This window comes from Macaca thibetana, chromosome 7, assembly GCF_024542745.1.
Source record: "Macaca thibetana thibetana isolate TM-01 chromosome 7, ASM2454274v1, whole genome shotgun sequence".
NCBI classification, from domain to species: Eukaryota; Metazoa; Chordata; class Mammalia; order Primates; family Cercopithecidae; genus Macaca; species Macaca thibetana.
Window position 1 is genome coordinate 159,699,692 of NC_065584.1, and position 27,744 is coordinate 159,727,435.

The 27,744-nt window shown below is 48.5% G+C and overlaps 6 protein-coding genes across 8 annotated transcripts in view; 2 read left to right on the forward strand and 4 right to left on the reverse strand.

The window, feature by feature from the left end:
• SCAMP5 (secretory carrier membrane protein 5) overlaps nucleotides 1-25,088 on the forward strand; it is a 201,334-nt gene extending 176,246 nt beyond the window's left edge. The window contains exons 3-8 of the mRNA XM_050799904.1: nucleotides 14,963-15,016; nucleotides 15,834-15,962; nucleotides 20,104-20,260; nucleotides 21,383-21,484; nucleotides 21,934-22,051; nucleotides 22,308-25,088. Coding sequence (XP_050655861.1) covers nucleotides 15,010-15,016; nucleotides 15,834-15,962; nucleotides 20,104-20,260; nucleotides 21,383-21,484; nucleotides 21,934-22,051; nucleotides 22,308-22,502 — 708 coding nt within the window. The 5' untranslated portion in view covers nucleotides 14,963-15,009 and the 3' untranslated portion in view covers nucleotides 22,503-25,088. The remainder of the gene's footprint in view (nucleotides 1-14,962; nucleotides 15,017-15,833; nucleotides 15,963-20,103; nucleotides 20,261-21,382; nucleotides 21,485-21,933; nucleotides 22,052-22,307) is intronic.
• The window catches only part of CSK (C-terminal Src kinase), a 278,351-nt gene that overhangs the window by 223,551 nt on the left and 27,056 nt on the right, over nucleotides 1-27,744 (forward strand). The window contains exon 12 of one of the 3 annotated variants that reach the window (XM_050799867.1): nucleotides 27,238-27,325. In XM_050799867.1, coding sequence (XP_050655824.1) covers nucleotides 27,238-27,325 — 88 coding nt within the window. Of the gene's footprint in view, nucleotides 1-27,223; nucleotides 27,326-27,744 lie in introns of those variants that run through there. The other 2 variants (XM_050799870.1, XM_050799869.1) reach the window with 2 other exon arrangements.
• The window catches only part of ULK3 (unc-51 like kinase 3), a 297,486-nt gene that overhangs the window by 168,362 nt on the left and 101,380 nt on the right, over nucleotides 1-27,744 (reverse strand). The gene's annotated exons all lie outside the window — the stretch shown is intronic.
• The window catches only part of SCAMP2 (secretory carrier membrane protein 2), a 427,899-nt gene that overhangs the window by 160,486 nt on the left and 239,669 nt on the right, over nucleotides 1-27,744 (reverse strand). The gene's annotated exons all lie outside the window — the stretch shown is intronic.
• Nucleotides 1-27,744, reverse strand: part of FAM219B (family with sequence similarity 219 member B) — a 128,456-nt gene that overhangs the window by 99,994 nt on the left and 718 nt on the right. The gene's annotated exons all lie outside the window — the stretch shown is intronic.
• Nucleotides 1-27,744, reverse strand: part of LOC126960028 (cytochrome c oxidase subunit 5A, mitochondrial) — a 254,695-nt gene that overhangs the window by 78,854 nt on the left and 148,097 nt on the right. The gene's annotated exons all lie outside the window — the stretch shown is intronic.

The window sequence follows — 27,744 nt, forward strand, 5'->3', positions numbered from 1 at the left end:
TGTCCTCCTAGCTTCACAAAAAGGAATGGAATACATTATAGTCAGAGTTTCTTAAACAAAATTCAGGTAGTATATACTGTCTTATTGATAATTAAGGAGGTGTTTCCCAAGGCCTACATCTTTGGAGGGGTATGTAGCCCCCATCCCCATTATAAAAGATTATCAGTTGAGCAGATTGCTACTTCTTCTGTTTTGTAGTCTTTAAGAACTTTGGTTTGGCCAGCACGGTGGCTCATGCCTATAATCCCAGCACTTTGGGAGGCCGAGGTGGGTGGATCACCTGAGGTCAGGAGTTCGAGACCAGCCTGGCCAACATGGTGAAACCTCGTCTCTACTAAAAATACAAAAATTAGCCAGGCATGGTAGTGCACATCTGTAATCCCAGCTACCAGGGAAGCCGAGGCAGGAGAATCATTTGAACCTGGGTAGCGGAGGTTGTAGTGAGCTGAGATTGTGCCACTGCACTCCAGCCTGGACAATAGAGTGAGACTCCAGCTCAAAAAAAAAAAAAAAGAAAGAAAGAAAAAAAAAGAACTTTGGTTTGCAGAGGCCAGTGATTGCTGTCTTCCCCTCCAACCCCCCACCCCCCATTTCAAAGGCTTGCCCTGAAACAAGGGCAGAGAAGCCTGGAAGCTTCCATTTCTGTGACCCTAGTCTTTTACCGCCCTCTCAAGTCCCAGATTCTCTCTGCCCTAACCTTTATATACAAACAAGGCAGCTTTGCCCTGTGCTCTGGTTTCTACTCTGAATCATTCATACTTTGCTGCACTGACTTCTCTGGAACTGTAAGCAGACTTTTGGGAGATTGTCTGGGACCAGGGACAAGGGTTAGGCTAGAGCCCGGTTAGGGAGGAGACTCCTCCTTTGAGGCCCCTATGTTCTAGTTGTTTTCTCCTCTCCCTCTGCTTCCTTGTTTTCCTGGAGGTCTTTAGTGCTAGACCACAGTTGCCCACTCCACATCCCATTGTCTCAGGGGAGGTAGTGCCTCTTTCAGTCGCAATTTTTACCAACTACATCTGAATGTGGTCCTCATTGGCATGGGGCCACCTCTGAAATCTTAAACTCTAGTATTTTTCTCTAACCACAGTCCAACTTCTGCTTTATGTGCTCTGACCTCAAGGAGACCTCTGGTTCTCAGACACCTCCATTTTCTCTGTCTCATGAATTGCCTCTTCTGTGTTTTTTCTGAACTCCATGCCCTCAACCACTGTGCCACTTTGCCTGTGTGTCACTCCAGCTGCCATGAAGGGTCTCCAGTCTTAGCCATCCCTCCATCACTTATAGAAACCCCTCTCCTCATTCCCATCAGTTCCCCTTTCTATTCCATGGGAGGAGTATTCCAAACTGGACTACTCTCGCCAGGCCCTTTGCTCATGTAGAGGTTGGTTGGATTGTGTGTGGGGGAGGTGGAACCACCCCCATGTTTTCCCATTTCTCTCAAATCCCAGTAGAAGAAGATTCCTACTCTAATGCACCTGATCTGTGCTATGGATGCCGACCCATCCTGTCTCTTTTGTACCATTGTCCATCAGTTATTTTCCCCTTCATTGTATTTTTAGACTCTCTGGTATTTCCCTTAATAACTCTCTCCCACCTTATAAATATGCTCAAGTCTTCTATTCTGGGAGAAGCCTTTCTAACTCTGTGTCCTCCTCTCACTGCTGCCATTTTAAACCTATGACTTTGTCTTGCTACAAAAGATGGATATATGACCATTGTAGAAATTTTAGAAAATAAAGAAAACAAATAACTTATCCCACTATCAAGAGACAACTACTTATTTGTTTATTTTTATTTTTATTTTTTGAGATGGAGTCTCACTCTTGTCACCCAGGCTGGAGTGCGGTGGCATGATCTCAGCTCACAGCAACCTCTGCCTCCTGAGTTCAAGAGATTCTCCTGTCTCAGCCTCCCAAGTAGCTGAGATTACAGGTGTATATCACCACACCTGGCTAATTTTTGGGTATTTTTAGTACAGACGGCATTTCACCATGTTGGCCAGGCTGGTCTCGAATCCCTGACCTCAAGTGATCCGAACACCTTGGTCTCCGAAAGTGTTGAGATTACAGGTGTGAGCCACTGCACCCAGCCAAGAGGCAACTACTATTAATCTTTTGGCGTATGATGTTTCACTCTTGTCCCAGATATTCTGTGACTGTGTGTATTAAAATTTCAGTCAAGCTTTTTGAAAGACTGGTCTGCTAGATCTGTCTCTTTTTCTTCTCCCTCATATTTTCCTAGTTTCTTGGCAGCTTGGCTTCTCCCCTTTCACTTCCCTGAAACCATAGAGCTCATAGCTGGCTCAATTTTGCTAGTGTAATAAAACACTTCCTGGCCGGGTGCAGTGGCTCATGCCTATAATCCCAGTACTTTGGGAGGCCGAGGTGGGTGGATCATGAGGTCAGGAGATCGAGACTGTCCTGGCTAACACAGTGAAACCCCGTCTCTACTAAAAATAGAAAAAATTAGGCCGGGCGCAGGGGCTCTCACTTGTAATTCCAGCACTTTGGGAGGCCAAGGCAGGGGGATCACAAGGTCAGGAGATCGAGACCATCCTGGCTAACATGGTGAAACCCCGTCTCAACTAAATACAAAAAATTAGCCAGGCGTGGTGGCGGGCGCCTGTAGTCCCAGCTACTCAGGAGGCTGAGGCAGGAAAATGGTGTGAACCCGGGAGGCAGAGCTTGCAGTGAGCCAAGATCGCACCACTGCACTCCAGCCTGGGCGACAGAGCGAGACTCCATCTCAAAACAAAAACAAAAACAAACAAACAAACAAAAAAATTAGCCAGCCATGGTGGTGCACGCCTGTAGTCCCAGCTACTCGGGAGGCCGAGGCAGGGGAATCACTTGAACCCAGGAGACGGAAGTTGCAGTGAGCCGAGATTGCTCCACGACACTCCAGCCTGGTGACAGAGAGAGATGCCGTCTCAAAAATAAATAAATAAAATAAAACAAAGCACTTCCTGATTGCCGTATCAACTTGTCACCTGACTGCTTCACAGCCATGGACGTTGTTGACCCAGTTGACCAGTCATTAAAAAGATTGAGATGGATCTGTATTCATTGACATGAAAAACTTTCACAAGATACTGTTGAGTGGGAAAAAACAGGTTATAAAACAGGATGTGTGAAATGATCTCATTTTTGTCATATATGCTTCTATATACATTAAAATTGAAAGCCAACAAAATCCCCCAAACCTAAAGATCAGACTGTTAAAGGGGTGGCATCTGAGAAGGGGGATTTTGGGAAGACTTTTCTACTTTATGCGCTTAGATTTTTGTTTTAATTGCATATATTTTTACACATAACTAAAAAGCAACATATTAATTAACTAATTAGTTTAGAGATGAGGTCTCACTATGTTGCCCAGGCTGTAGTGCGGTGACCATTCACAGGTGCAATCATAGCTCACTGTAGCGTCCAACTCCTGGGCTCACACAATCCTCCCGCCTCAGCCTCCTGAGTAACTGGGACTACAGGCACACACCACTGTGCTAGGCATATTTAAAAAAACTTTAAGGCCATTTTTTTTTTTTTTTTTTGAGAGGGAGTCTTATTCTGTCGCCCAGGCTGGAGTGCAGTGGCGCGATCTCTGCTCACTGAAAGCTCCGCCTCCCGGGTTCACACCATTCTCTTGCCTCAGCCTCCCAAGTAGCTGGGACTACAGGCGCCCCCATCACGCCCAGCTAATTTTTTTTTTTTAGTAGAGATAGGGTTTCACCGTGTTTGCCAGGATGGTCTCGGTCTCCTGACCTCGTGATCCGCCCGCCTCAGCCTGTCAGAGTGCTGGGATTACAGGCGAGAGCCACCACGCCCAGCATTTTTTTTTTTTAAGGAGAAGAAGAATAAAATCCTTCAGTGGCTCCCATGACTCTGAGGACAAACTCCAAATCCTTCCCATGGCCTTTAAGGCCAGGATGACCTAGCCCCATTTACCTTTCAACTCCATTTTTGCCTTTCCTTTGCTCCCTCCACTTTGAGATTCATCCTCCCTCTGCCTCTTTCTCTTCCTTAAGTATGCCATGCTATTGCTCTTCTGACCTTCACACCTGCTTTCCTGATTCTCTTTCCCTGGCCAACTCCCTATTCCTTGTTAAAGGTTCAGCTCCAGACTGGGCACTCTGGCTCATGCCTGTAATCCCAGCACTTTGGGAGGCCGAGGCGGGTGGATCACGAGAGGTCAAGACATTGAGACTAGCTGAGATCATCCTGGCCAACGTGGTGAAACCCTGTCACTACTAAAGATATAAAAAATTAGCCAGGTGCACACGCGCCTGTAATCCCAGCTACTCAGGAGGCTGAGGCAGGAAAATCACTTGAACCCGGGAGGTGGAGATTGCAGTGAGCCGAGATCGTGGCAATTGCACCCCAGCCTGGGCGACAGGGCAAGACTCTGTCTCAAAAAAAAAAAAAAAAAAAAAAGACTAACCTGGGCAATATGGCGAAACCCCATTCTACCAAGAAACAAAACAAAAGAATTAGATGGGCGTGATGGCACGCACCTGTAGTCCCAGCTACTTGGGAGGCTGAGGTGGAAGGATGTTGAGGCTGCAGTGAGCTGTGATTGTACCACTGCACTCCAGCCTGGGCAATAGAGCGAGACCCTGTCTCAAATAAAAAATAAAACAAAATTCAACGCCTGTGAAAATAAAAATAATAAAACAGAAAATTGAAGCAGCCATCCGGGACGCTCTCGCTGCCCATCTAAGACCTCAAACCTGCCTGCATCTGCTTGGATCCTGTTTGGCTTCCCACCTGTTAGGATCAAGGCTTGTCCACCTCCTTGCACTGGTGCCCCTGTGTCTCCCTGTTCACAGGCTTTGTCTATCAGGTAGCCTCTATCTCTACTGTAATTGCAACCTTTCTATATATCCTACACATCTCTGCCTTATTTCCATCTTAAATGACCCCCAGCTGCAGCCCTCCCTGGGCCCTCTCCCTACCCCCATATCCTACCCAGGTAGTACCCTATCTTTATTCTTGCTCTATATTCTCAGCCAGGCTTCTCTCTCACTACTGTCACCACCAAAACCATTCTTGCTGGATTCACAGCTGACTCGATGCTGTTAGTGTCATGAACGCGTTAGTCCCAGTAGTGCCATCCTTTCACATGGGAGCCCTCAGTGGCATTGTCACATTTGTCCAGTCTCTGCTCCTGGCTGTGGAGACTCCACACTCTCTGGGGTCTCCTCCTGCCTCATCAGCTGCTCCTTCTCATTCTTTCCCAACTATCCTATTGTGCTTTTTTCTTTTTTTTTCTGCTTGACTTTCTTGACTTTTTATTTTTTTGAACAGGTAATGCATTTATATGATTTACAGTTCACAAAGATGTTCCAAATTTTGTCAGTTCTAAGATGAACATTTTGATATTTCTGAAAACATTTTCATGTCTGTGTTTTAAAATTTCTGTCATCTTACAGTTACAAATTGGCTTTTTTTTTTTTTTTTTTTTTTTTTTTTTTTTTTTTTTGACATGGAGTCTGGCTCTGTTACTCAGGCTGGAGTGCAGTGGCACAATCTCAGCTCACTGCAACCTCTGCCTCCTGGGCTCAAGTGATTCTCCTGCCTCAGCCTCCCGTGTAGCTGGGATTACAGGTGCATGCCGTTGCACCCGGCTAATTTTTAAATTTTTAGTAGAGACAGAGTTTCACTGTGTTGGCCAGGCTGGTCTCGAACTCCTGACCTCAAGTGATCTGCCCACCTCAGCCTCTCAAAGTGCTGGGATTACAAATGTGAGCCATGGTGCTCAGCCTGCAAATTGGCAATTTTTGTTTTTACTTTTAGTCAATAAAATAATGGTCTATCTTAAAATTGATGATGTCATCAATTATATGGAAATAGCATAAGGATATATAGTAAACATTGTTTCCCATCTACTCTATATCCATTCCGTTCCTTTGTTCTCCAGAGAGCCACAATTACCATGTTTTTTTTTTTTTTTTTTTTTTTTTTTTTTTTTTTTTTTGAGACAGAGTCTCGCTTTGTCGCCCAGGCTGGAGTGCAGTGGCCGGATCTCAGCTCACTGCAAGCTCCGCCTCCCGGGTTTACGCCATTCTCCTGCCTCAGCCTCCCGAGTAGCTGGGACTACAGGCGCCCACCACCTCGCCCGGCTAGTTTTTTGTATTTTTAGTAGAGACGGGGTTTCACCATATTAGCCAGGATGGTCTCGATCTCCTGACCTCGTGATCCGCCCGTCTCGGCCTCCCAAAGTGCTGGGATTACAGGCTTGAGCCACCGCGCCCGGCCCATGTTTTTTTTTTTGATATCCTTCCAGAGATTCTTTGTGCATATATTGTCATTGTCAAATACAGATATGTATATTTTTCCCCACTTTTTATTTTGAAAAATTCAAAGCTACAAAAAAGTTTAAAGAATAGGGCAATGGGCTGGGCACAGTGACCTCATGCCTGTAATCCCAGCACATTGGGAAGCCAGGGCGGGCAGATCGCTTGAACCCAGGAGTTTGAGACCAGCTTGGGCAATGTAATGAGACCTTGTCTCTACAAAAAATAAAAAAATTAGCTGGGCATGGTGGTGCACACCTGTAGCCCCAGCTACTTGGGAAGCTGAGGTGGGAGGATTGCTTGAGCCCAGGAGTTTGAGACTGCAGTGAGCTGTGATTATGCCACTGCACTCCAGCCTGGGTGACAAAGTGAGACCCTATCTAAAAAAATAAATAAATAAAATAATGCAGTGACCAACTGTATACCCTTCTCCCATCAATTGTTAATATTTTGCAACATTTGCTTTATCTTTTATTTTTACTTTTTTTTTTTGAGATGGAATTTCGCTCTTGTTGCCCAGACTGAAGTACAATGGCATGATCTCCGCTCACTGCAAACTCCACCTCCCGGGTTCAAGCGATTTTCCTGCCTTAGCCTCCTGAGTAGCTGGGATTACAGGCATGCACCACCACGCCTGGCTAATTTTGTATTTTTAGTAGAGACAGGGTTTCTCCATGTTGGTCAGGCTGGTCTTGAACTCCCAACCTCAGGTGATCCGCCCGCCTCGGCCTCCCAAAGTGCTGGGATTACAGGCGTTAGCCACCATGTCCGGTCTATTTTTACTTTTTAGAGACAGGGTCTTGCTTTATTGCTCACTGAAGGCTTGAACACCTTGCCTTAGCTCCTCATGTAGCTGAGACTATAGGCACACGCCACCATGCCTGTTTCTGCTTTATATATGTGTATAAATTTTTTTGCAGAACCATTTGAAAGGAAGTTACAGACCAGACACTGCTTCTAAAGACCAGCATGTATCTTCTAAGAACAAAGATGTTCTATAGGCTGGCATGGAGGCTCACGCCTGTAATCCCAGCACTTTGGGAGGCCAAGGCAGGTGGATCTCTTGAGCCCAGAACTTCAAGATCAGCCTAGGCAGCATGGCGAAACCTTCTCTCTGCAAAAAATACAAAAATTAAAATTAGCCAGGCATGATGGCATGCGCCTATAGTCCCAGCTACTCAGGAGGGTGAGACTTGAGGATCTCTTGAGCCTGGGATATCGAGGCTGCAGTGAGCTGTGATTGTACTGCTGCACTCCTCCAGCCTGGGTGAGAGAGTGAGACCCTGTATCAAAAATAAAGAAAAAGAAAGAAAGAAACAAAAACATGCACACACACAATACCCAAGAAATTTAATAGTGAATAGTAGTATCTTCTATGCAGCCTATATTCACGTTTCTCTAGTTGTCCTAAAAATGTCCTTTGTAGCTGTGATTTTAAAATCCAGGACCTGGCCGGGTGCAGTGGCCTGTAATCCCAGCACTTTGGGAGGCCAAGGCGGGCAGATCATGAAGTCAAGAGATGGAGACCATCCTGGCCAACATGGTGAAACCCCATCTCTACTAAAAATACAAAAATTAGCTGGGCGTGGTGGCATGCGCCTATACTCCCAGCTACTTGGGAGGCTGAGGCAGGAGAAATGCTTGAACCCGGGAGGCAGAGCTTGCAGTGCAGTGAGCTGAGATTGCGCCACTGCATTCTAGCCTGGGTGACAGAGTGAGACTCCATCTCAAAAAAAAAAAAAAAAAAATCTAAGATCTGGGTTGGTGTGGTGGCTCACGCCTGTAATCTCAGCACTTTGGGAGGCCAAGGCAGGCGGATCTCCTGAGGTCGGGAGTTCGAGACCAGCCTGACCAACATGGAAAAATTCCATCTCTACTAAAAATACAAAATTTGCTGGGCGTGGTGGCGCATGCTTGTAATCCCAGCTACTCCAGAAGCTGAGGCAGGAGAATTGCTTGAACCCTGGAGGTGGAGGTTGCAGCAAGCCACGATTGTGCCATTGCACTCCAGCCTGGGCAACAAGAGCAAAACTCCATCTCAAAAAAAAAAAAAAAAAATCCGACAGCCTTCCCCATTGCATTTGGTTGCATGTCTCTTTTGTCTCCATTAATTTAGAAAGTTCCCCCTGCCAATTTCTGTCTTTCATAACAATAACATTTGTCTTGTAGAATTTCCCACAATCTGAATTTGTCAGATTGTTTTTTCATAGTTATTTTCAGATTAAACATTTTTTTTGGCAACAGTATTCATCCATGACCTTGAGTCCTTCTGTGCACAGCATAGCAGGAGGCACATGATGTTCTTTCTTTTTTTCTTTTTTTGAGACGGAGTCTCACTCTGTCGCCCAGGCTGGAGTGCAGTGGTGCGATCTCGTCTTACTGCAACCTCTGCCTCCCAGGTTCAAGCGATTATCCTGCCTCAGCCTCCCGAGTAGTTGGGACTACAAGTACGTGCTACCATGCCTGGCTATTTTTTGTATTTTTTGGTAGAGACAAGGTTTCACTATGTTGGCCAGGCTGGTCTCTAACTCCTGACCTCAAGTGATCCGCCTCGGCCTCCCTCTCTTTTTTTTTTTTGTTTTTTGCTTTGTTTTTTTGAGATGTAGTCTAGCTGTGTCACCCAGGCTGGAATGGAGTGGCACACTCTCCGCCCACTGCAACCTCCCTCTCCTGGGTTCAAGCTATTCTCCTGCCCCAGCCTCCGGAGTAGCTGGGATTACAGGCACCCGCCACCACGCCCAGCTGAGTTTTCGTATTTTTAGTAGAGACAGGATTTCACTGTGTTGGCCAGGCTGGTCTTGAACTCCTGACCTTGTGATCCTCCTGCCTCAGCCTCCCAAAGTGCTGGGATTACAGATGTGAGCCACTGCACCAGGCCCTCCCTCTCTTTTAAAAAATAAAATAGACTGGGCGCGGTGGCTCAAGCCTGTAATCCCAGCACTTTGGGAGGCCGAGACGGGCGGATCACGAGGTCAGGAGATTGAGACCATCCTGGCTAACACGGTGAAACCCCGTCTCTACTAAAAAATACAAAAAAAGTAGCCAGGCGAGGTGGCAGGCGCCTGTAGTCCCAGCTACTCAGGAGGCTGAGGCAGGAGAATGGCGTAAACCCAGGAGGCGGAGCTTGCAGTGAGCTGAGATCTGGCCACTGCACTCCAGCCCAGGCGACAGAGTGAGACTCCGTCTCAAAAAAAAAAAAAAAAAAAAAAAAAAAAAAAAAAGTCACTTTGGATTCATGGATTTTTTAAAAACAATAATCCATGTGGGCCAGGCAATGTGGCTCATGCCTGTAATCCCAGCAGTTTGGGAGGCCGAGGTGGGTGGATGGCTTGAGGCCAGGAGTTCAAGACCAGCCTGGCCAACATGGTGAAACCCTGTCTCTACTAAAAATACAACAACTGGCCAGGTGCGGTGGCTCAGGCCTGTAATCTCAGCACTTTGGGAGACCAAGGCAGGCAGATCACGAGGTCATGAGATCGAGACTATCCTGGCTAACACGGTGAAACCCTGTCTCTACTAAAAAAATACAAAAAAATTAGCTGTGCATGGTGCTGCCTGTAGTCCCAGCTACTCGGGCGGCTGAGGCAGGAGAATGGCGTGAACCTGGGAGGCGGGGCTTGCAGTGAGCCGAGATCGTGCCACTGCACTCCAGCCTGAGCGACGCAGCGAGACTCTGTCTCAAAAAATAAATAAATAATTAAATAAAAAAACAGTTAGCTGGGTGTGGTGGCGGGGTGCCTGTAATCCCAGCTACTCGGGAGGCTGAAGCAGGAGAATCAGTTGAACCCAGGAGGCGGAGGTTGCCTGAGCTGAGATCACGCTGCTGCACTCCAGCCTGGGCAACATCGCGTGACTCTGTCTCAAAAAAAAAAAAAAAAAAAAGAAAGAAAGAAAAGAAAAAAAAATTCACATGGTTATTACTTTTGATACTCTAATTGTCCCAAATTTGGTTGGTTGTAGCCTTTTCAGATTGGCTCTTGTGTCCTTTTGACTTGCCTCCATTAGTTATTGAGTACTTTCTTCTTTCTGATACCACAAGATGTTCCAGGCTAACCTTGTATTTCCTTTTCCTGGCTTGGAACCAGCCATATATATTTAAAAAATTCTGTGTTCATACTGATACCTCCGCTTTGAATCCAACACCACAAGGCTCTTTCTTACCTTTCCATGGTCTGTATTCTGTCTCCTTCAGTGAGAACCCACCTTCCCCAAATCATCAGCACACTGACTCATTTGCCTTCTTCTGTAGTATACATGGCAAAGCTTTAGAGTCATTGCAGCAGTACCAGCAGTAAGAGTAAACCTGCTAAAATTCATGACTTTTTTGCAGTTTCTTTTTCTTTTTTTGAGACAGGGTCTTGCTCTGTCACCCAGGCTGGAGTGCAGTGGTACAATCACACCTCACTGCAGCCTTGACTTCCAGAGTTGGAGTGATCCTCTCACCTCAACCTCAGGAGAAGCTGGGACTATAGGCGCACATCACCATGTCCCGCTAATGTTTGTATTTTTTTTTTTTTTTGAGATGGAGTCTCACTCTGTCGCCAGGCTGGAGGGCAGTGGCATGATCTCGGCTCACTGCAACCTCTGCCTCCCAGGGTCAAACGATTCTCCTGCTTCAGTCTCCCGAGTAGCTGGGACTACAGGCACATGCCACCACACCCATGTAACTTTTGTATTTTTAGTAGAGATGGGGTTTCACCATGTTGGCCAGGATGGTCTTGATCTCTTGACCTCGTGATCCGCACGCCTAGGCCTCCCAAAGTGCTGGGATTACAGGCGTGAGCTACCGTGCCTGGCCATGTTTGTATTTTTTCTAGAGACTGTATCTTGCTGTGTTACCCAGGCTGGTCTTGAACTTCTGAGCTCAAGTGATCCATCTGCCTTGGCATCTCAAGGTGCTGGGATTCCAGTCATGAGCCACTGCACCCAGCCTGTTTGCACTTATTTTTGCCCTTGAGGTTTATCTTTCTAAGAGTACACAGAATTACTGTGATCAAAAGTTACTTGGGCCTTTTTTTTTTGTCTGTAAGATTGTTAGCAATTTAAAGTATAGTTAGCTTGATTTGTTTTTGTTTCAGTTTTAGGGTTTGCTTTTCTTTTTGGTTTAAGTTTTTGAAATATGGAAGTCATTTTATGTGTACAAGTATATTAAAAAAGCTTGTTAACAAGTATGTAAAGAATGGAAGTCTCTCTACTCATCCATTACTTTCTGGTTGATTCTTCCTGTGTTTCTTTTCAAAAATAAGCAAATTCATATGTGCATTTTTACTTGCCCTTTCTTACATAAGGGGTAGCATATGATTTACACTTTTCGTCCTCTGCTTTTTTTTTTTTTTTTTTTTAAACTTAATATATCCTGGAAAGCATTCCACAGCAGTTTACTGAGCTCATCTTTATTATTTTTTTAATTTATTTTATTTTTTTGAGACATGGTTTCACTCTGTCACCCAGGCTGGAGTGCAGCAGCGCAATCTTGGCTCACTGCAACCTCTGCCTTCTGGGTTCGAGATTCTCCCACCTCAGCCTCATGAGTAGTTGGGATTACAGGCTCATGCCATCATGCCCGGCTAATTTTTGTATTTTTTTGGTAGAGATGGGGTTTCACCATGTTGGCCAGGCTATTCTCAAACTCCTGACCTCAAGTGATCCTCCTGCCTTCGCCTCTGAAAGTGCTGGGATTACAGGTGTGAGTCACCGTGGCTGGCCTCTTTTTTACATATGTGTAATACTCTATTGCATGATGCATCTTGTATATTTAAATAGTCACATTTAGGTTGCTTTCAGCATTTTGCTAATGCAAGTAGTGTCATGTTGAATAACGTGTGTGTTTGTCATTTCTTATATCTGGGTAAATGACTAACAGGATCAGGATTATTAGGTTAAAAGGAAAATATATTCTTATTCTCTTCCTTTAACATGAAAGGTTTACCATACAGACTGTTGTACATCTTGCTTTTTTTAACTAATCATGTTTTTGGAGATTTTTCCATATCAGTACCCGGAGAACCTCTTTCTCTTTTTAAAATTTTTAACAGCTGCAGAGCATTTTTAAAAATAGCTGCGGAACAGTCCATTGTATGACTGTACCATTGGTTTAATCAGTCCCCTATTGATGTTATCCTTTGTTATTCAAAACAGTGCTGCAATTAATGCACCTGTGTATGGATATCATTTCCTGATTGTCTCTATCATACCCTTCTCTTTTCTTTTTGTGGTAGATGTTACTGGGTTTTTATATCTGTATTTGATCCCATATCACAAAAGGGCCCAAAAGATTGTAATTGCCCGATCTTTTAATCAGGTCCAGAGGAATTTGACTGGAATGCTAGAAGTGTTTTTATATGTGTGTGTGTGTGTGTGTGTGTATGTTTTTCCTTTGAGACAGTCTTGCTCTGTTGCCCAGGCTGGAGTGCAGTGGTACAATCACGGCTTACTGCAGCCTCCACCTCCCAGACTCAAGCAGTCCTCCCACTTCAGCCTCCTGAGGAACTGGGACTATAGGCACGCACCACCGTGCCTGCCTAATTTTTTATTTTTTGTAGAGATGGAATCTCACTATGTTGGCCAGACTGGTCTTGAACTACTGGTCTCAAGTGATCCTCCTGCCTCAGCCTCCCAAAATGATGGAATTACAGGTGTGAGCCACTGCGCCTAGCCTGAAGTTTTTATTTTAAAGCAAACTTCTCATGGAAGTCTAACACACAGGAGATTGCCCAAGTTGTAACTGTATGCTTGGAGAATGTTCACAAAATCTACCTCTGTGTATCCAGCACCCCTACCAGGAACAGATGCTGGGCCCTCAGTCGCTGCCCCATCAAGGGTAATACTGTCTTGACTTCTAATACCATAGATTAGTTTTTCCTGTTCCAAAACTTTAAGCAAATTTCTGCCCAGCTTTTAAATGTTGCATTGCCTTAGCACTTGGTTGTGGACCATTTTCTGCTGTTGACTATATAAATGTCCACCAAAGTTACTGTTCTAACAAGGTGATTGCTGCTTGGTTTCCTTGGCGTTAACTTGCCAATGATTACTTAGCATGGGTCAACCAGGCCTGCTGCTGAACTTCCAGGAGCAGAGCATGTTTGTACATTCCAGATTCCTATAAGACGCCCTGTCCAGGTGTCCCCCAGCGTCTCATATCCTGCATGTCCATAGCACACGCTGCTTGTCCTCCCCTGGAACCTCCGCCTCATCTCACACAGGCTTGTCATGATGGGTCTCCACCATCCACTCGGAGTTAAGTGGGCAGGGAGTCTTCCAATTGCTCCCTTTCCCCTACTCCTTAAAACCACCTCAAGACTCCTTCAAACTTGTCTCCGAAGGGTCTCAGGGAGCACAGCCTGCCCACCTTGCCTCTCTAGCCTCATCTGCTGCTCCCTCATTTGCTTTCTGCTTTGGCCATAGTGGCTTTCTTTCCCTTATGATAGGTGGCTCATGCCTATAATCCCAGCACTTTGGGAGTCCAAAGCGGGAGGATTGCTTGAGGCCAGGAATTTGAAACCAGCTGTGCAACACAGCAAGACCTCCTATCTACAAAATATTTAAAAATTAGCATAGTAGCCTGTCCCTGTAGTCTAGCTACTCGAGGCTGAGGCAGGAGGATGGCTTGAGCCCAGGAGTGCCACTTTACCCCAGCCTGGGTGACAGAGTGAGACCCTGTCTAAGAAAAAACACAAGTGTGAAGCTCCTTCCTAGTGAGGAACTGTCCCTGTAGGATGCTTTCCCATCTGTCTGGAAGGCTGTTTTGCCCGGGGAACTCTTCTTCATTCTTCAGGTCTTTACTACCACTTGTATTTAATTTCCCTGAGGCTGGGTACAGTGGTTCATGCCTATAATCCTAGCACTTTGGGAGGCTGAGGCAGGTGGATTGCTTGAGCCTAGGAATTCAAATTAGCCTGGGCAATATGGCGAAACTCAGACTCTACAAAAAAATATAAAAATTAGCTGGGCATGGTTCATGCCTGTAGTTCCAGCTACTTAGGAGGCTGAGCTTGGAGGATCACCTGAGCCTGGGGAGGCTGAGGCTGCAGTGAGCTGAATTTGTACCACTGCACTCCAGCCTGGGCAACAGAGAGAGACCCCATCTCAAAAAAAGTTTTTTTAATTAAAATAATTTAATTTCCCTGACTCCCCAGACCAGATTAGATCACTGTGACATGCTATATATGTTTTCACGGCAGCTGTGCTTGCCTTTTATATGATTTACTGCAGAGGTGATTGTTTCATGGGGAGAGCAGGGACCACATCTGTCTTGCTCATTCTCTCTTCCAGCACCATATAAGTGTCTTAATAAATGAACAAAGGCAAAAGGAGTGAAGGGAGGCTAGCCTGTGACCAAGGCTGAGGCTCAGTCTGTACTTCAAGGTCAAGGAATAGAATGTCACTTGGCTTTCCCTATATGGGATCCCTTCCCAGGTTCCTTTCCCATCCTTGGATGGGGTTTTCGGAGGGTAGATTTTGTACCTTGAGGCAGAGGGCAGGAGCAGCTGGGAAGATGCAGCTGGTGGAAGGGTGGCTCTGGGAGGAGGGGAGCTGCCTCCATTGTGTTCACGGTACTGTGGGAGTATGTGCTGGGTCCTGTCCTGGGGAGCTTGCTACGCAGATGGGGAGTAGAGAGGGACTGGGTTGAGTGTGGTCCGATCTCATCCTTCTCTGGCTTTTCTTTCCTTCCAGTTCAGGACAAGAGGTGTGGGCAGGCCACTGGGCCAACTGGTACCATCATGGCAGGTAAGGAGAGGGGCAGGCTGTGTGGGTAGGATATGACAGTGAGCATAGCGTGGATGGCCCTCTTCCTGGTCCCCTTATCTCCCCTAGTCTTTGGAGGCCAGGTTCTTTCCATCTTATTGTCCCTAAGCTTTCCCCACTCTCTCCACTGAGGCCTGTCTGAGAACCTCAACATGACATTGTCTAGCCCTCTGTCAGATCTTTGGTCCTAGGGACCAGGAATTGAGCACCTTGATGTCCTTGTCTTACTGTCCATCTGCCTGATTAGTGGCCCCCCTCCCCTCTGTCTCTATTGCTTTCTAATACTCTGAGGCCTTTTTTAATCTGGTTCAGAAGGCTCAGAGGTATAGAATGCCAAAGTTGGAGGGAACTTTAAGAACCGTGTAGCCCAGCCCCCACTAGGCAGATAAACTGAGGTCTAGAGAGGGGCGATGATTTGCCCCAGAGCACAAATGCTGAATGGAGGCTGGAACCCACATCTGTAGATTCTCACACATCCCACTTCCTCTGCTTGGAGCTGCCCCCGCTGAGAGGGTGGCACCTTGAGGCCCCGAGACAGTGTCACTCAGAATTAAAAAACAATAACTGTGGTCTGTCAAGGTGACATTGTTTTTTATTCTGAGTGACACTGTCTTAGGGCATTTGGCTACTTTGGGATCATCTCAGCTGACCTGGGGAGGTAGGGACGGCTGAGTGGGGGAAACAGAGCGGCCGGTGGCCACAGGGGCCAATAGGGCAGCACAGCCAGAGAAATGATGAGCGTCTTGGATTGTCAGGGGAAAGACTGGAGGTGATGTTGTGCAATGTGTCTCATCCACAGAGAAAGTGAACAACTTCCCACCATTGCCCAAATTCATCCCACTGAAGCCATGTTTCTACCAAGACTTTGAGGCAGACATTCCTCCCCAGCATCTCAGCATGACCAAGCGCCTCTACTACCTCTGGATGTGTGAGTGCCGTGGGATGGGGGTGGGCCAGGGTGACTGGAGGAGGAAGGAAGACTGGGCATGCTGGGCAGCAGGATGGGGTGCCCACAGGCCCGACTGTCCTTCAGTCCCACTGTGGCATATGCATGGACCATAAGTCTTCCCCTGCCAGGCTCCTGGAGGCTTCTTCCATGGGCCACTTCCCCGACTGGGCCTCAGTTTCCATCAACCTCCCCATCTAGGCCTCTCCTCCCTTCCTTCCCCTCCACCCTCCTTTCACAGAGCATCTGGACAGGGGTCCCTCTCTGCAGTGTAATCCCTGTCTTCTTGCTTCCCCTTTCCCTTCCACTGGAGTAACTTTCCAGGGAACATCTGAGGACTGTCAGGACCTCAGGATTCTGGATTTGGAGAGGAATCCTTCCCTCAAAACCTTATTTGTCTTGCTTTCTCTGGAAGATTGCTCAAAGAGGAGGATTCAACTGGGAGTTGGGAGCTGTGGGGTCATGTTCGCCTGGACACTGTGCTTCCCAAGCAGCAGGTTCCTCATTTGTAGGAAGAGAGTATTGGCTTGGCGATTGCTGTGATTCCATGCAGCTCTGTGTTGGGTGGTCTGTACCTGTAAGAGTCTAATGTCAGGCACAGTGGTTCACACCTGTGATCCTGGCACTTTGGGAGGCTAAGCCAGGAGGATCACTTGAGGTAAGGAGTTTAAGACCAGCCTGGGCAACACAGCAAGACCCCTATCTCTACAGAAAATTAAAAAAAAAAAAAAAAAAAAAATTAGGCCTGTGTGGTGGCTCACACTTGTAGTCCAGCTACTCAGGAGGCCAAGGCAGAGGATCCAATGAGCCTAGGAGTTTGAGACCAGTGTGGGCAACATAGCAAGACCCCATCTCTTAAGAAAACTAGCTAGGGATAGTGGCACTTGCCTGTAGTTCTAGCTACTCAGGGGACTAAGGTGTGAGGATCACTTGAGCCCAGGAGTTCAAGGCTGCAGTGAGCTATGATCATGCTACTGCATTCCACCTTGGGTGACAGAGTAAGCACCTGTCTCTAAAAAAAAAATTAAATAATCTAGAATTCTTTATTTAGAAAACCTTAGCATCAATGTTCTAAGGTTTTAAGGTTGAGAGTGTAAAGGCCTCATTTCTGGTGATCTGCAGCAGGTGGTGGGAAAGGTGTCTTCTTGGGAGGATGGGACTTGGCTGTGCTGAGGTTGGTTAGAAGGTACCTCTTAGGCATGTGAGGGGAAGGCAGGCTGGCTATCCTGTGCTGGGTGTGAACCCCAGAAGCCAAAGATACCCGCAGTGTGACTACAGTTGGATTCTGCTATGTGTGACATTGCCCTCAGTGAGCCCTGCACTTAGCTGCCTACCTGGGCAGATGCTTGCACATGCCAGGAAGGTGGTAAAATATGCTGTCTTTGCAGCAGGTCCCCCATGGCATGGTAGGAAGAGGATGGGGCAGATAGACTCCGTTTCAAGGCCTGGCTTGGCCTTTGAGTGAAGAAGGGATCTCCTACCGTGTAACCTGAGAGAAGGGGGGATGGAACAGGTGTGGGTAAGTCTGTAGATGTTGGGAAGCAAATAAGGAAGTTAACTCTGATGGCTTCCGTTTTTTCCATCAAATATGATGTAGTGGGGAGAGTGGGCTCAGGACGAGGCTATGGCCATGTTTGTAGACAGAGAGTGAGGACACTCTCCAAAGAAACCTGGCCCCTAAGATTTCTGGGCCACACACAAGGTCCATTTGAGGTTGGCTGATGTGAATTTATACTCCTGCCAGTCTTCCTCATGGGGTCCCCTTTTTTCTCAGCGACATTCAGCTCAGGTACAGATGAGAATTATGTTCATCTAGGATGAGTGTGACCAGAAGACAGGGCAGGAGAGGGAATAAGAAAATGAGTAATGAATTATGGAATCTAAGCTGGATAGGGGGAAGAGTGAAGACAGACAGAAACTGATCGCTAGAGAGAGAGGAGCTGAGCCCATGGGTATCCATTCCAGAGAGGAAGCAGAGTAATTGCAGCAGAAGTGTTTGAGCAAAGGAGCTGGGGACAGGTTGGACTAGGGAGAGATGTAACCAATGTAATAGGTTAGTGTCTTTTCTATATAAAGAGCAAATAAAATCAGTTCTTAACATCAAGCCTCCAGGAGATTTTGGGACAATGAACAGGGATAGAGGAAATACAGCTGAATGTACAGGAAGAAATGCCCACTCATTATGAGGGGCCCTGAGATGGGTGACATGGTGGTCAGGCCAGGCTTGTGGGTCACTGTCTGACCTGGACTCTGGGAACTCCACTCCTGGGAACATCTCATCCAGAAGCTGGATTTAAGGGCTATAAATATCTCCTTAAGTCCTCACTAGCACTCGCCAGGTGGTTTACTCCCAAGGAAATGTATATAACCCTTGAGGTGCTTATGAGTTTTATTCAGAAGACAGGACCACAGATGCCTGGCTGTTTGAGGCCATGATTGAGCCCTCCTTCGTTTGTTTGTTCAGCAGGTCTTTGTGGACTTGGCTTTGTTTTCAAGGAAGGGAGTGCCCTGATGTTAGATAATGATGTGCTGCACAGACCTGGGTGTGTGTTAGTACCAGCATCACTTTTATCTGTAAATCTTTGAGGTCCCTGCTGGCCATGACTCAGTGACACTATGCCTCCTAGTTCAGATAGATGAGGTGGGGACAGAGGAGGGAGAGCCTGGGTCCTGTTCTTGGGGAACTTTTAGTCTGGTTGATGGGCTGGGATTTACATCTGGGGAAACTTGAGAGCAGCCCAGGTCAGCAGAAGGTCAGAGGGATGGGAGATGATGAGGTTGCAGTAGCAAAGGAAGACTTCTTCGAGGAGCTGGCATGAGAGTTATCTAAGAAATAGATTAGATAGCTGGGCACAGTGACTCACACCTATAATCTGGCACTGTGGGAAGCCAAGGCGGGTGGATCACCTGAGGTCAGGAGTTCGAGACCAGCCTGGCCAACTTGGCGAAGACCCATCTCTACTAAAAATATAAAAATTAGCTGGGCATGGTGGCGGGTGCCTGTAAGCCCGGCTACTTGGGAGGCTGAGGCAGGAGAATTGCTTGAACCTGAGAAGTGGAGGTTGCAGTGAGCTGAGATCACGCCACTGCACTCCAGCCTGGGCTACAGAGCAAGATTCCATCTCAAAAAAAAAAAAAAAAAAAAAAAAAAAAAAAAAGAAATAGATTTAATAAAGACTGAGATTCCAAGGCCAGGTGTGGTGGCTCACATCTGTAATCCCAGCACTTTGGGAGGCCTTGGCGGGTGGATCACGAGGTCAGGAGATCGAGACCATCCTGGCTAACAAGGTGAAAACCTGTCTCTACTAAAAAAATACAAAAAAAATTAGCCGGGCATGGTGGCGGGCGCCTGTAGTCCCAACTGCTTGGGAGGCTGAGGCAGGAGAATGGTGTGAACCCGGGAGGCGGAGCTTTCAGTGAGCCAAGATCGGCCACTGCACTGCAGCCTGGGCGACAGAGAAAGACTCTCTCTCAAAAAAAAAAAAAAAGACTGAGATTCCAGCCGCCAATGCCTGCCCTATTTAAGTGCAAGGTAGATGGCACAATGGCTAGAAGAGATGTTTCCACAAGGCCTTTTACTTTTCCTTTTCCATGCCCCTCTTTCAAAAGAGAAAGTGTAAGGTCGGTTTCCCATGTCCTGGACTTGGTGATTGCTGTGAGTCTGGGAGGGTGAGGGGCTGAAGCCATTCTTATAAGGACAAAAGCATTTTACCACCCTGAGGCTTTGGAGCCCTTCAAAGGGGCTTGCTGGGCAGAAGCTCTGGGTTCTGGAGCCTGTGCTCTCCAGATTTCTCAGGAGTGGGTGCTGGGGTTGTTGGGGTGGGGGGCGGCGGTTGGTTCGAGCTCCCAGCTTGCTTTCTTACAGTCTTTACTCCTCTGTGTGTGTATGTGTGTCTCATGTGTCTCTGTATGTATTTGTTGGTACGGGTTGTGGGTCTTTTGTGTGGGTGTGAATCTGTGAATGTATCTGCATCTCTCTGTGTTTGTCTGTGCTGTTGGCCTGGCTTGATTGTGGGTCTCTGTTGCGTTACTGGTGTGTGCGTGCCCATGTCCATGTGCTCATGTGTCTCTCTATGGGCCTGGGTGTCTGTCTCTATGTGTGCATGTGCTCCTGGGCCTGCAGTGAACAGCGTCACGCTGGCCGTGAACCTGGTGGGCTGTCTCGCGTGGCTGATCGGAGGCGGGGGAGCCACCAACTTTGGCCTCGCCTTTCTCTGGCTCATCCTCTTCACACCCTGCTCCTACGTCTGCTGGTTTCGGCCCATTTACAAGGCCTTCAAGTAAGTGGTTGGTACTAACTGCAGTGCCTAGCCGTCTCTTTGCCTGTCTCCCCTGCCTCTTCTCCATATCTTTTCTCACTTCTTTTTTTTTTTACCCTCCCCCAAACTCACTTTCCTTTGTTCACCTTTGGCTCAGATTGCTAGGTAGGGCTGGGCTTGGGCTTTCTGGGGGTATCAGGTTGAGGTGAGAGGGCTGAGAGTTAGTTCCTTTCCTCCTCACTCTACCCTTGGGTAGGGGAAATACAGAGAGACCAGGCCTATTTTTTCTTCTGTCATCAGCTTCCTCGGGCAGCTGCATGTTAAATTTTGCCTGTGGGGCTGCCTGTCTTGGTGGAGCTGCCCATCCTAGTACCTGTGGGGCTAGCCGACTTGGTGCCAAGGACACCATCTATCCATGTGCCAATGGAACCAGCCAGCCATGCACCATGGACGCTGTTCATGTGCAATGAGGTCATCCAACTGTGTGCCAAAGGGAACACCCATCCACGTATCAGTGGAACTTGCTGTCTCGGTGCCAGTGGGTGTCCACCTAGTGCCAAATGGCATTTTCAATCTTTGTGCCCATGTGACTATTCATCAATGTACCAAGGCTATCTGTCTTAGTGCCAGTAGAATATCCATCTCAATGCTAATGGGGCCTTAAATCTCTTTGTGCCAATCAGGCCATCTATCTAAGTGCCAATTAGCTACTATTTTGGTGCCAATAGGGTGTCCATTCTAGTGCCAATGCGACTTTCTATCTCTGAGCCTATGGGACCATCCATTCATGTACCAGTGGAGCTAGCTGTCTTGGTGCCGGTGTCCATCCCCTTGACAATGAACTGTTTATTCCTGCCTCAATGGAGCCATCTATTTCTATGCCAATAAGCCGTCCATCCATGTAACAGTGGGTGGTCTGTTCATGAGGAAATCCCTCCCTGTGCAATGTTGCAACACACAGGTCTACCATGTGGAAACTTGCAAAGATGTATGGGTAAAACTATCCCATTCTGACCTCTCAATTAAGGCCTTTAAATGTCTTCTGTCCATTACGCACTTAAACTTGGAAGGGCTTGGGGGCCTTGAAGGCAGGGAAGCCCTGGCCTTCTGCCCAGGTGACGGGAGCCACCTCCTCTGCCACAGGACTGACAGCTCCTTCAGTTTCATGGCATTCTTCTTTACCTTCATGGCTCAGTTGGTCATCAGCATCATCCAGGCCGTGGGCATCCCAGGCTGGGGCGTCTGGTAAGAGGCAGGGGTGTGGCCTGGGGCTGGAAGGGGTGGCACTGCGGGTGTATCTTTTGCGTACCTTTGTGTGCTAAGCTGCCTAGCCTATGGGGCCTGAGTGACATGGGTTGTTGGGAGAGTGAGAGGATTCGGGATAGTGTAGTAGTACAGCCATAGCATCAGAGGGAAGGAGAACCTGGCAGTGGTTTCTTGAGGGCTGAGGGGTGTCAGGGATTATGGGAAAATCTGGGGAAAGGAAGTGTTGTATCTGAAGAGCACCTCTGAGCCACAGGGAAGGGGTCTTCTTGAGCCACTGACACAGGCCCTTTGGGTGTCAGTAAGATGGTCCCTCTGCATCCAGTGATATGTTTCCTCCCTGTGACAATGAGATGGTCCCTTCCTCTGGGAGAGGGGCTCCTGGGCACCGCTCATCCTGCCCGCAGCCCCACACTGGCCTCTTCCTGCAGCGGCTGGATTGCCACCATCTCCTTCTTCGGAACGAACATTGGCTCGGCAGTGGTGATGCTAATTCCCACTGTCATGTTCACAGTGATGGCCGTCTTTTCCTTCATCGCCCTCAGCATGGTACGTGGTCCCCTCAAGGGTGAGAAGGTGGCTTAGGGAAGGGGCTGTGTTCTGAAACAAACCCTCCTCCAAGTTACAAGAGGATCCTGAGGTCTTCCAAGAGACTCACTCTGGAATGGCCTGCAGGACTCTCCTACAGAGGCATGCATAGGGAGGGAGCACTGTTTTTTTTTTTACAGATAGGTCCCATCTATTTCCTGGATGCGCTGTCTTTTTTTCTTTGATTAACCCTTTCTTATGCTCTTTTTTCCTACAGGTTCATAAATTTTACCGGGGAAGTGGGGGGAGTTTCAGCAAAGCTCAGGAGGAGTGGACAACAGGGGCATGGAAGAATCCACACGTGCAGCAGGCGGCCCAGAATGCAGCCATGGGGGCAGCCCAGGGTGCCATGAATCAGCCTCAGACTCAGTATTCCGCCACCCCCAACTACACATACTCCAATGAGATGTGAACCAGCCACACCTACCAGGTGGCAGGGCTGGGGCCATTGGGACAGGGGGCTCAAGCCACATCATCATTTGTGGTGACCAAGCAGGGTTCCCCCTTTCCTTTTTCTCCTTCCCTACTTTGTACAAAGGACCAGAGTTTTTTTATATATATATATATATATATATATATATATACACACACACACACACACACACACATATATATATATATATATATGTATATGTCTGTCCCCCGGCCCCCAACCTTTGTATTCTGCTCTTGGCACTCAGCTGTGGGCTGCACGTGGAGCTGTCCCGTGCGGTGGTAGCTGTGTCCATGTCCCCTCGTGAAATAGTGTGCAGTGGAGGTCTCTTGTTGTGGTGCTAGATGTGTGTTTAGAGCTAAACCAGCCCCCACCCCCATCCTCCACCTGCCCCTCCTGCCCCTTGCCCCTCTGACCCTGGTCCAGGGACCCCTCACAGGGCCAGGGGATGCATAGCGGAAAGACTGGCCCCTTCCTAGGGTTATAAGCTGGAACTGCTTCCACTTTCAGTCTTCCTGGGAAGCAGCAGTTTTTAGCACTCTTGGTGGTGGGTGGGAGGATGGGTACAAGCCCAGGATATTCCCTTGCTCTTCTCATCCGTCCAGGCCTCCCCTCCCTCAGCCTCCTCCTCCCTCATCTGTTCCCTAATGTCACATTCCCTGTGCTATCTTCCCTTGCCCAGGGTCTGTCTGTCTCTTTCCTACATGGCTTTTCTTTGTCTTCCCCAAGGCTGAGTATCCCAGTTTTACCTGCTCCTGAGACTGAGCCCAGATCCCCAAATCTAACTTGATTTACAGTTCAAGGAAGCTGATGAGGGAGTTGGGCCTTACCCCTGATGTAGGAGGGGCACACAGCTGGGGGTGCAGAGCCCATCTGGGTAACTGACACCCAGGGGATGGAAATGCAGGGTTTCTACTTGGGCCTGAGAGTTTGGTCTGCAGGGGCAGGCTCCTTTTTTCTCTCCCCTGCCTTCTCCTCCTTCTCTCCCCAGAGCCCCCTTGAGCCCCTCTGCATATGTCCCTCTGCCTCCTCCCCATGCCCCCAGCTGCTGTAGCTTGATTCTCCTACCCTGACCGCACCATGTGCCAGGTGGCATCTGCCTTACGGCCTTCCCTGAGGAGTTGGGACATGCTGGGCAGTTGTCAGATGTAAAGGCACAGCTGGAGCAGAGGGCATGTCAGTAATGATTGGTCCCTGGGGAAGGTCTGGCTGGCTCCAGCACACTGGGGCATCTAGGTGTCTCTCAGTGACTGTTGGATTCCTGGGAGCAGTAGCTGTTCTGTTTGGATCTGGTAGAAGGGACAGGGGCTCAGAGGGCTAGGCCCAGAGGGAAGGTCAGAGGAGAAGGCAGGCAGGGCCCAGTGAGAGGGGAGCATGCCTTCCCCCACCCTGACTTGCTGTTGGTCACAGGGCAGTTCTGGGCACTTGAACTCAGGGCCCAAGCAGAAGCACAGGCCCAGTCCTGGCTGCAAGCACAATGGCCTGAATGGGATTTCAGGTTAGGTGGGGTGGGAGGCGAGGCTCTCTGGCTTTAGTTTTGTTTTGTTTTCCAAATCAAGGTAACTTGCTCCCCTCTGCCTACAGACCTTGGTCTTGGCTTGTCCTCACCCAGTCAGAACTCCCTAGCACTTTCAGGAGAGTGGCTTTAGGCCCATGGGGCTGTTCTATTCCAAGCGGTATAAGAACATGGCTGGTAGAGGCTCCAGCTGTGTGCAGGGCCTGAAGGGGAGTGGGTTCTCACCCAAAGAGCATCTGCCCATTTCCCACCTTCCCTTCTCCCAACAGAAGCCTGCCTGAGCTGTTTGGACAAAAATCCAAACCCTGCTTGGCTACTCTGGCCTGGCTTCAGCTTGGAACCCAACACCTAGGCTTCCAGGCCACCCTGAGCCAGGGGCCTCTGGAAGTTCTCTTCCTGATGGTCCTTTAGGTTTGGGCCACAAAATATAATTACCTCTCCTCTCTCCCATTTTCTCTCTAGGGAGCAATGGTCACAGTCCCTGGTACCTGAAAAGGGACCCTAGGTCTAGGCCCTTCTTCCCTTTCCCTTCCTCTCTCCTACCCGAGACCTTTGGCTCCCTTTTCCTTCTCTCTCTGGTGGCTCCAGGAGGCCTGTGATCTAGCTCCCTGCTTAGCACCCATGACCTGTTGGATGTTACCTCCAATCAATATCCTGTCCTACCTGCCTCTTTGGCTCAGACCTATATGGCCACGCTCTGGCTCTACCCTTGGGAAAGCCTGATCCTGGTGTGTGGCCCAGCTTGTTCAGGCCCTGGGATGCTGCATCTCCAGGCAACTATGCACTCTCCCAGGGAGGGAACCAGTATGAGAAGTGGGGGCAGGGCACACATTTCATCTTTGCAGGAAGGTCTGGCCTGGGGTCAAGTGGAGGAGGGCCCAGGTCAGTTCTGGGGTCCCAGTGACCTGCTTTGCTATTCTCCTGGTGCCGCTGCTGCTCCCTATTTCTGGAGCTGGATGTTCCCCAGCTGGCAGTTGAGCTGCCTGAGCCAATGTGTCTGTCTTTGGTAACTGAGTGAACCATAATAAAGGGGAACATTTGGCCCTGTGTGTTCTGCTGTGCCATGTGTCTTCCTGTGGGCTTGCGTGGAGCCTCACGGCAGGCTGTGGGGCAGGGGCATGAAAGTATGGGGGCTGGGTGGGTCTGTGGTCTGTCATTCCTGGGATCTAGAGCTATACGACCCTGTGTGGCTCTTTATCTGATGCAGCCTTGCGTAGGTGATGAAATTGCCACCGAGGCCCCCTGCCTTGGGGGGAGGAAGTGGAAGAAGCAGGCTTGATCAGCCGGGCGTGGTGGCTCACGCCTGTAATCCTAGTACTCTGGGAGGCCAAGGCAGGTGGATCACGAGGTCAGGAGATTGAGACCATCCTGGCTAACAAGGTGAAACCCCATCTCTACTAAAAATACAAAAAATTAACCAGGCGTGGAGGTGGGCACCTGTAGTCCCAGCTACTTGGGAAGCTGAGGCAGGAGAATGGCGTGAACCTGGGAGGTAGAGCTTGCAGTGAGCCAAGATCATGCCTGGGAGACAGAGCAAGACTCCATCTCAAAAAAAAAAAAAAAAAAAAAAAAAAAAAAAAAGCAGGCCAGATCCCTGGGTAAGGGATGGTTTGGCCCAGATGGTCCATTGCAGCCAAGGGCAGGGGTAGAGCAGAGGCCCCACCTCAGCTCAGGGCAGGGAACCCACAGCTGCTTTAGCCACCTCAATGAATACAGAGGTTTCTGGGGCCTGTGAAGGCTAAAAAATGAAAGGGGCAGGGAAGCATGCCCAATGTGCATTCTCCTGCTGCCTTCCCTTTGCCCATTCGATGCCCTCCACCTGGATCGCTGTTGGGATCCTGTATCTAAGCTCCTGGCTGTCCTTCAAGATTCATCTCAAGTCACTCCTTCAAGAAGGCTTTCCTGCCTGGAGGTGTGGCTTCCTCATGGAGGATCTTACCCTGTCATTTTCTGTGTCCCTGTTTGTGTCAAGAACAGGGACGCATCTGATTTATCCTGTATCCTGTGTGTATCCTGTGCACCTAAAATAGAAGAACCTTGGTAAATATTCAGCATTAAGTGCCCCGAGCCCTCTTTTACTAAGGATCTGCCAACATGGGCCCCATTCACACTAACACCGTGAAGATGGCCCTTTTCTATATTCCGTCATAAAAAAGTACTACACGCACCCGGGCAGCAACTTCCACACAAACAAGCACATGTGAAAGGAGATCACCATTATTTCCAGCAAAAAGCTCCCCAGGCCTGGGTGCGGTGGCTTAATCCTGTAATCCCAGCATTTTGGGAGGCCAAGGTGGGCAGATTGCTTGAGCCTAGAAGTTTGAGACCAGCCTTGGCAATAGAGTGAGAACCCGTCTCTACAAAAAATACAAACACTAGTCTGGCATGATGGTGCACTCCTGTAGTCCTGGCTACTCGATAGGCTGAGATAGGAGGATGGCTTGAGCCCAAAAGGTGGAGGTTACAGTGAGCGGAGATAGCACCACTGCACTCCAGTCTGGGTGACAGAGCCAGTCCCTGTCTCAAAAAGGAAAAAAAAAAAAGCTCCCCAACAAGATAGCAGGCTAGAACATGCATGTGATGAAGGTGATTTGAAGGGCTCAGTGAGAGGTATCTCCATCAAGTTGCAGGAGGAGAAGAGAGAAAGGAGAGGTGATCATGTTCCCGAGGTCTCAGGCCTGGATCAGGAGATCACTGAAGTATTAACAGATCCTGATATTAAGGAAATGCTGATGTTTTTGGACTTTGGCAGTCTGTCCAACCTGCAGGTCACTCAGCCGACAGTGGGGATGAATTTCAAAACGCCATGTAGAGCTGTTTGAATCTTTTTGGGATACTGTAATATATTCAATAAACCTGGGACAACAGCAAAAAAAAAAAAAAAAAAAAAAAAAAAAAAAAAGGCTCCAAGCAACGAGCAGTGTGTATGGGGCTGATAGGAGTGAGGAGAGGCGGTCGGACAGTTATGCCAGCCCCTATCGAGAGTCCCAGCAATACAAAGAACAGGAATGCAGGGTTTGCTCCAGGATTTCCCCAGTGGACTACAACTCCTGGAAGACAGAGAAGTGGACTACAGTTCCCAGAAGGCTGCGCGACACACAGCCCCCACGGTGCTCTCGTGAGGCGTGACAGTCAGATTCCGCGGGAGGGCGGCAGAAATACCGCGATATTTGGGGTCGACCCCGAGACGCGCCTGGCGCGGGTGAGCAGTGGAACGGGGCCGGGAAGCTGGGTTCTCGCGGCGGCGCGGGAGGAGAGGTTCGGGGAGCTGTGTCTGCGAGCGTGGGTCCGTGGCTGTCTGTGTGTGTCCTCACTTTCCCCTCTGTGGCCATGAAGCTCTGCTTGCGACTGTGCGTGGGTAGGCGGCTGTGCATGTGTGCGACCTCCGTTTCCCGGCTGTACGGGTGGGGCCGCCTGGAGCAGGAGGGACTCCAGAGCCCGGAGTGGAGGGTTTGCATCTGTGCACGTCCAGCCCAACTTTGTGCTGCTCTGCGATTATTTGTCCAGCGTCGTTTGATCTAGTTTAAATGATGGCCGTGTCAGCTCCTCACACTTAGCGTTTACTCGGGCTGCCCAAAATACAAAGTGTATTTTAAAAGTTGGTAAAATTAAAAAAGGAAAGCCATGGGATATTGGAAGTAGCCCTAGGCCTGCCAAAAAGTGCAGAATGCCGTTTACAAATTAGGCCAAATCTTGTCGAAAAAG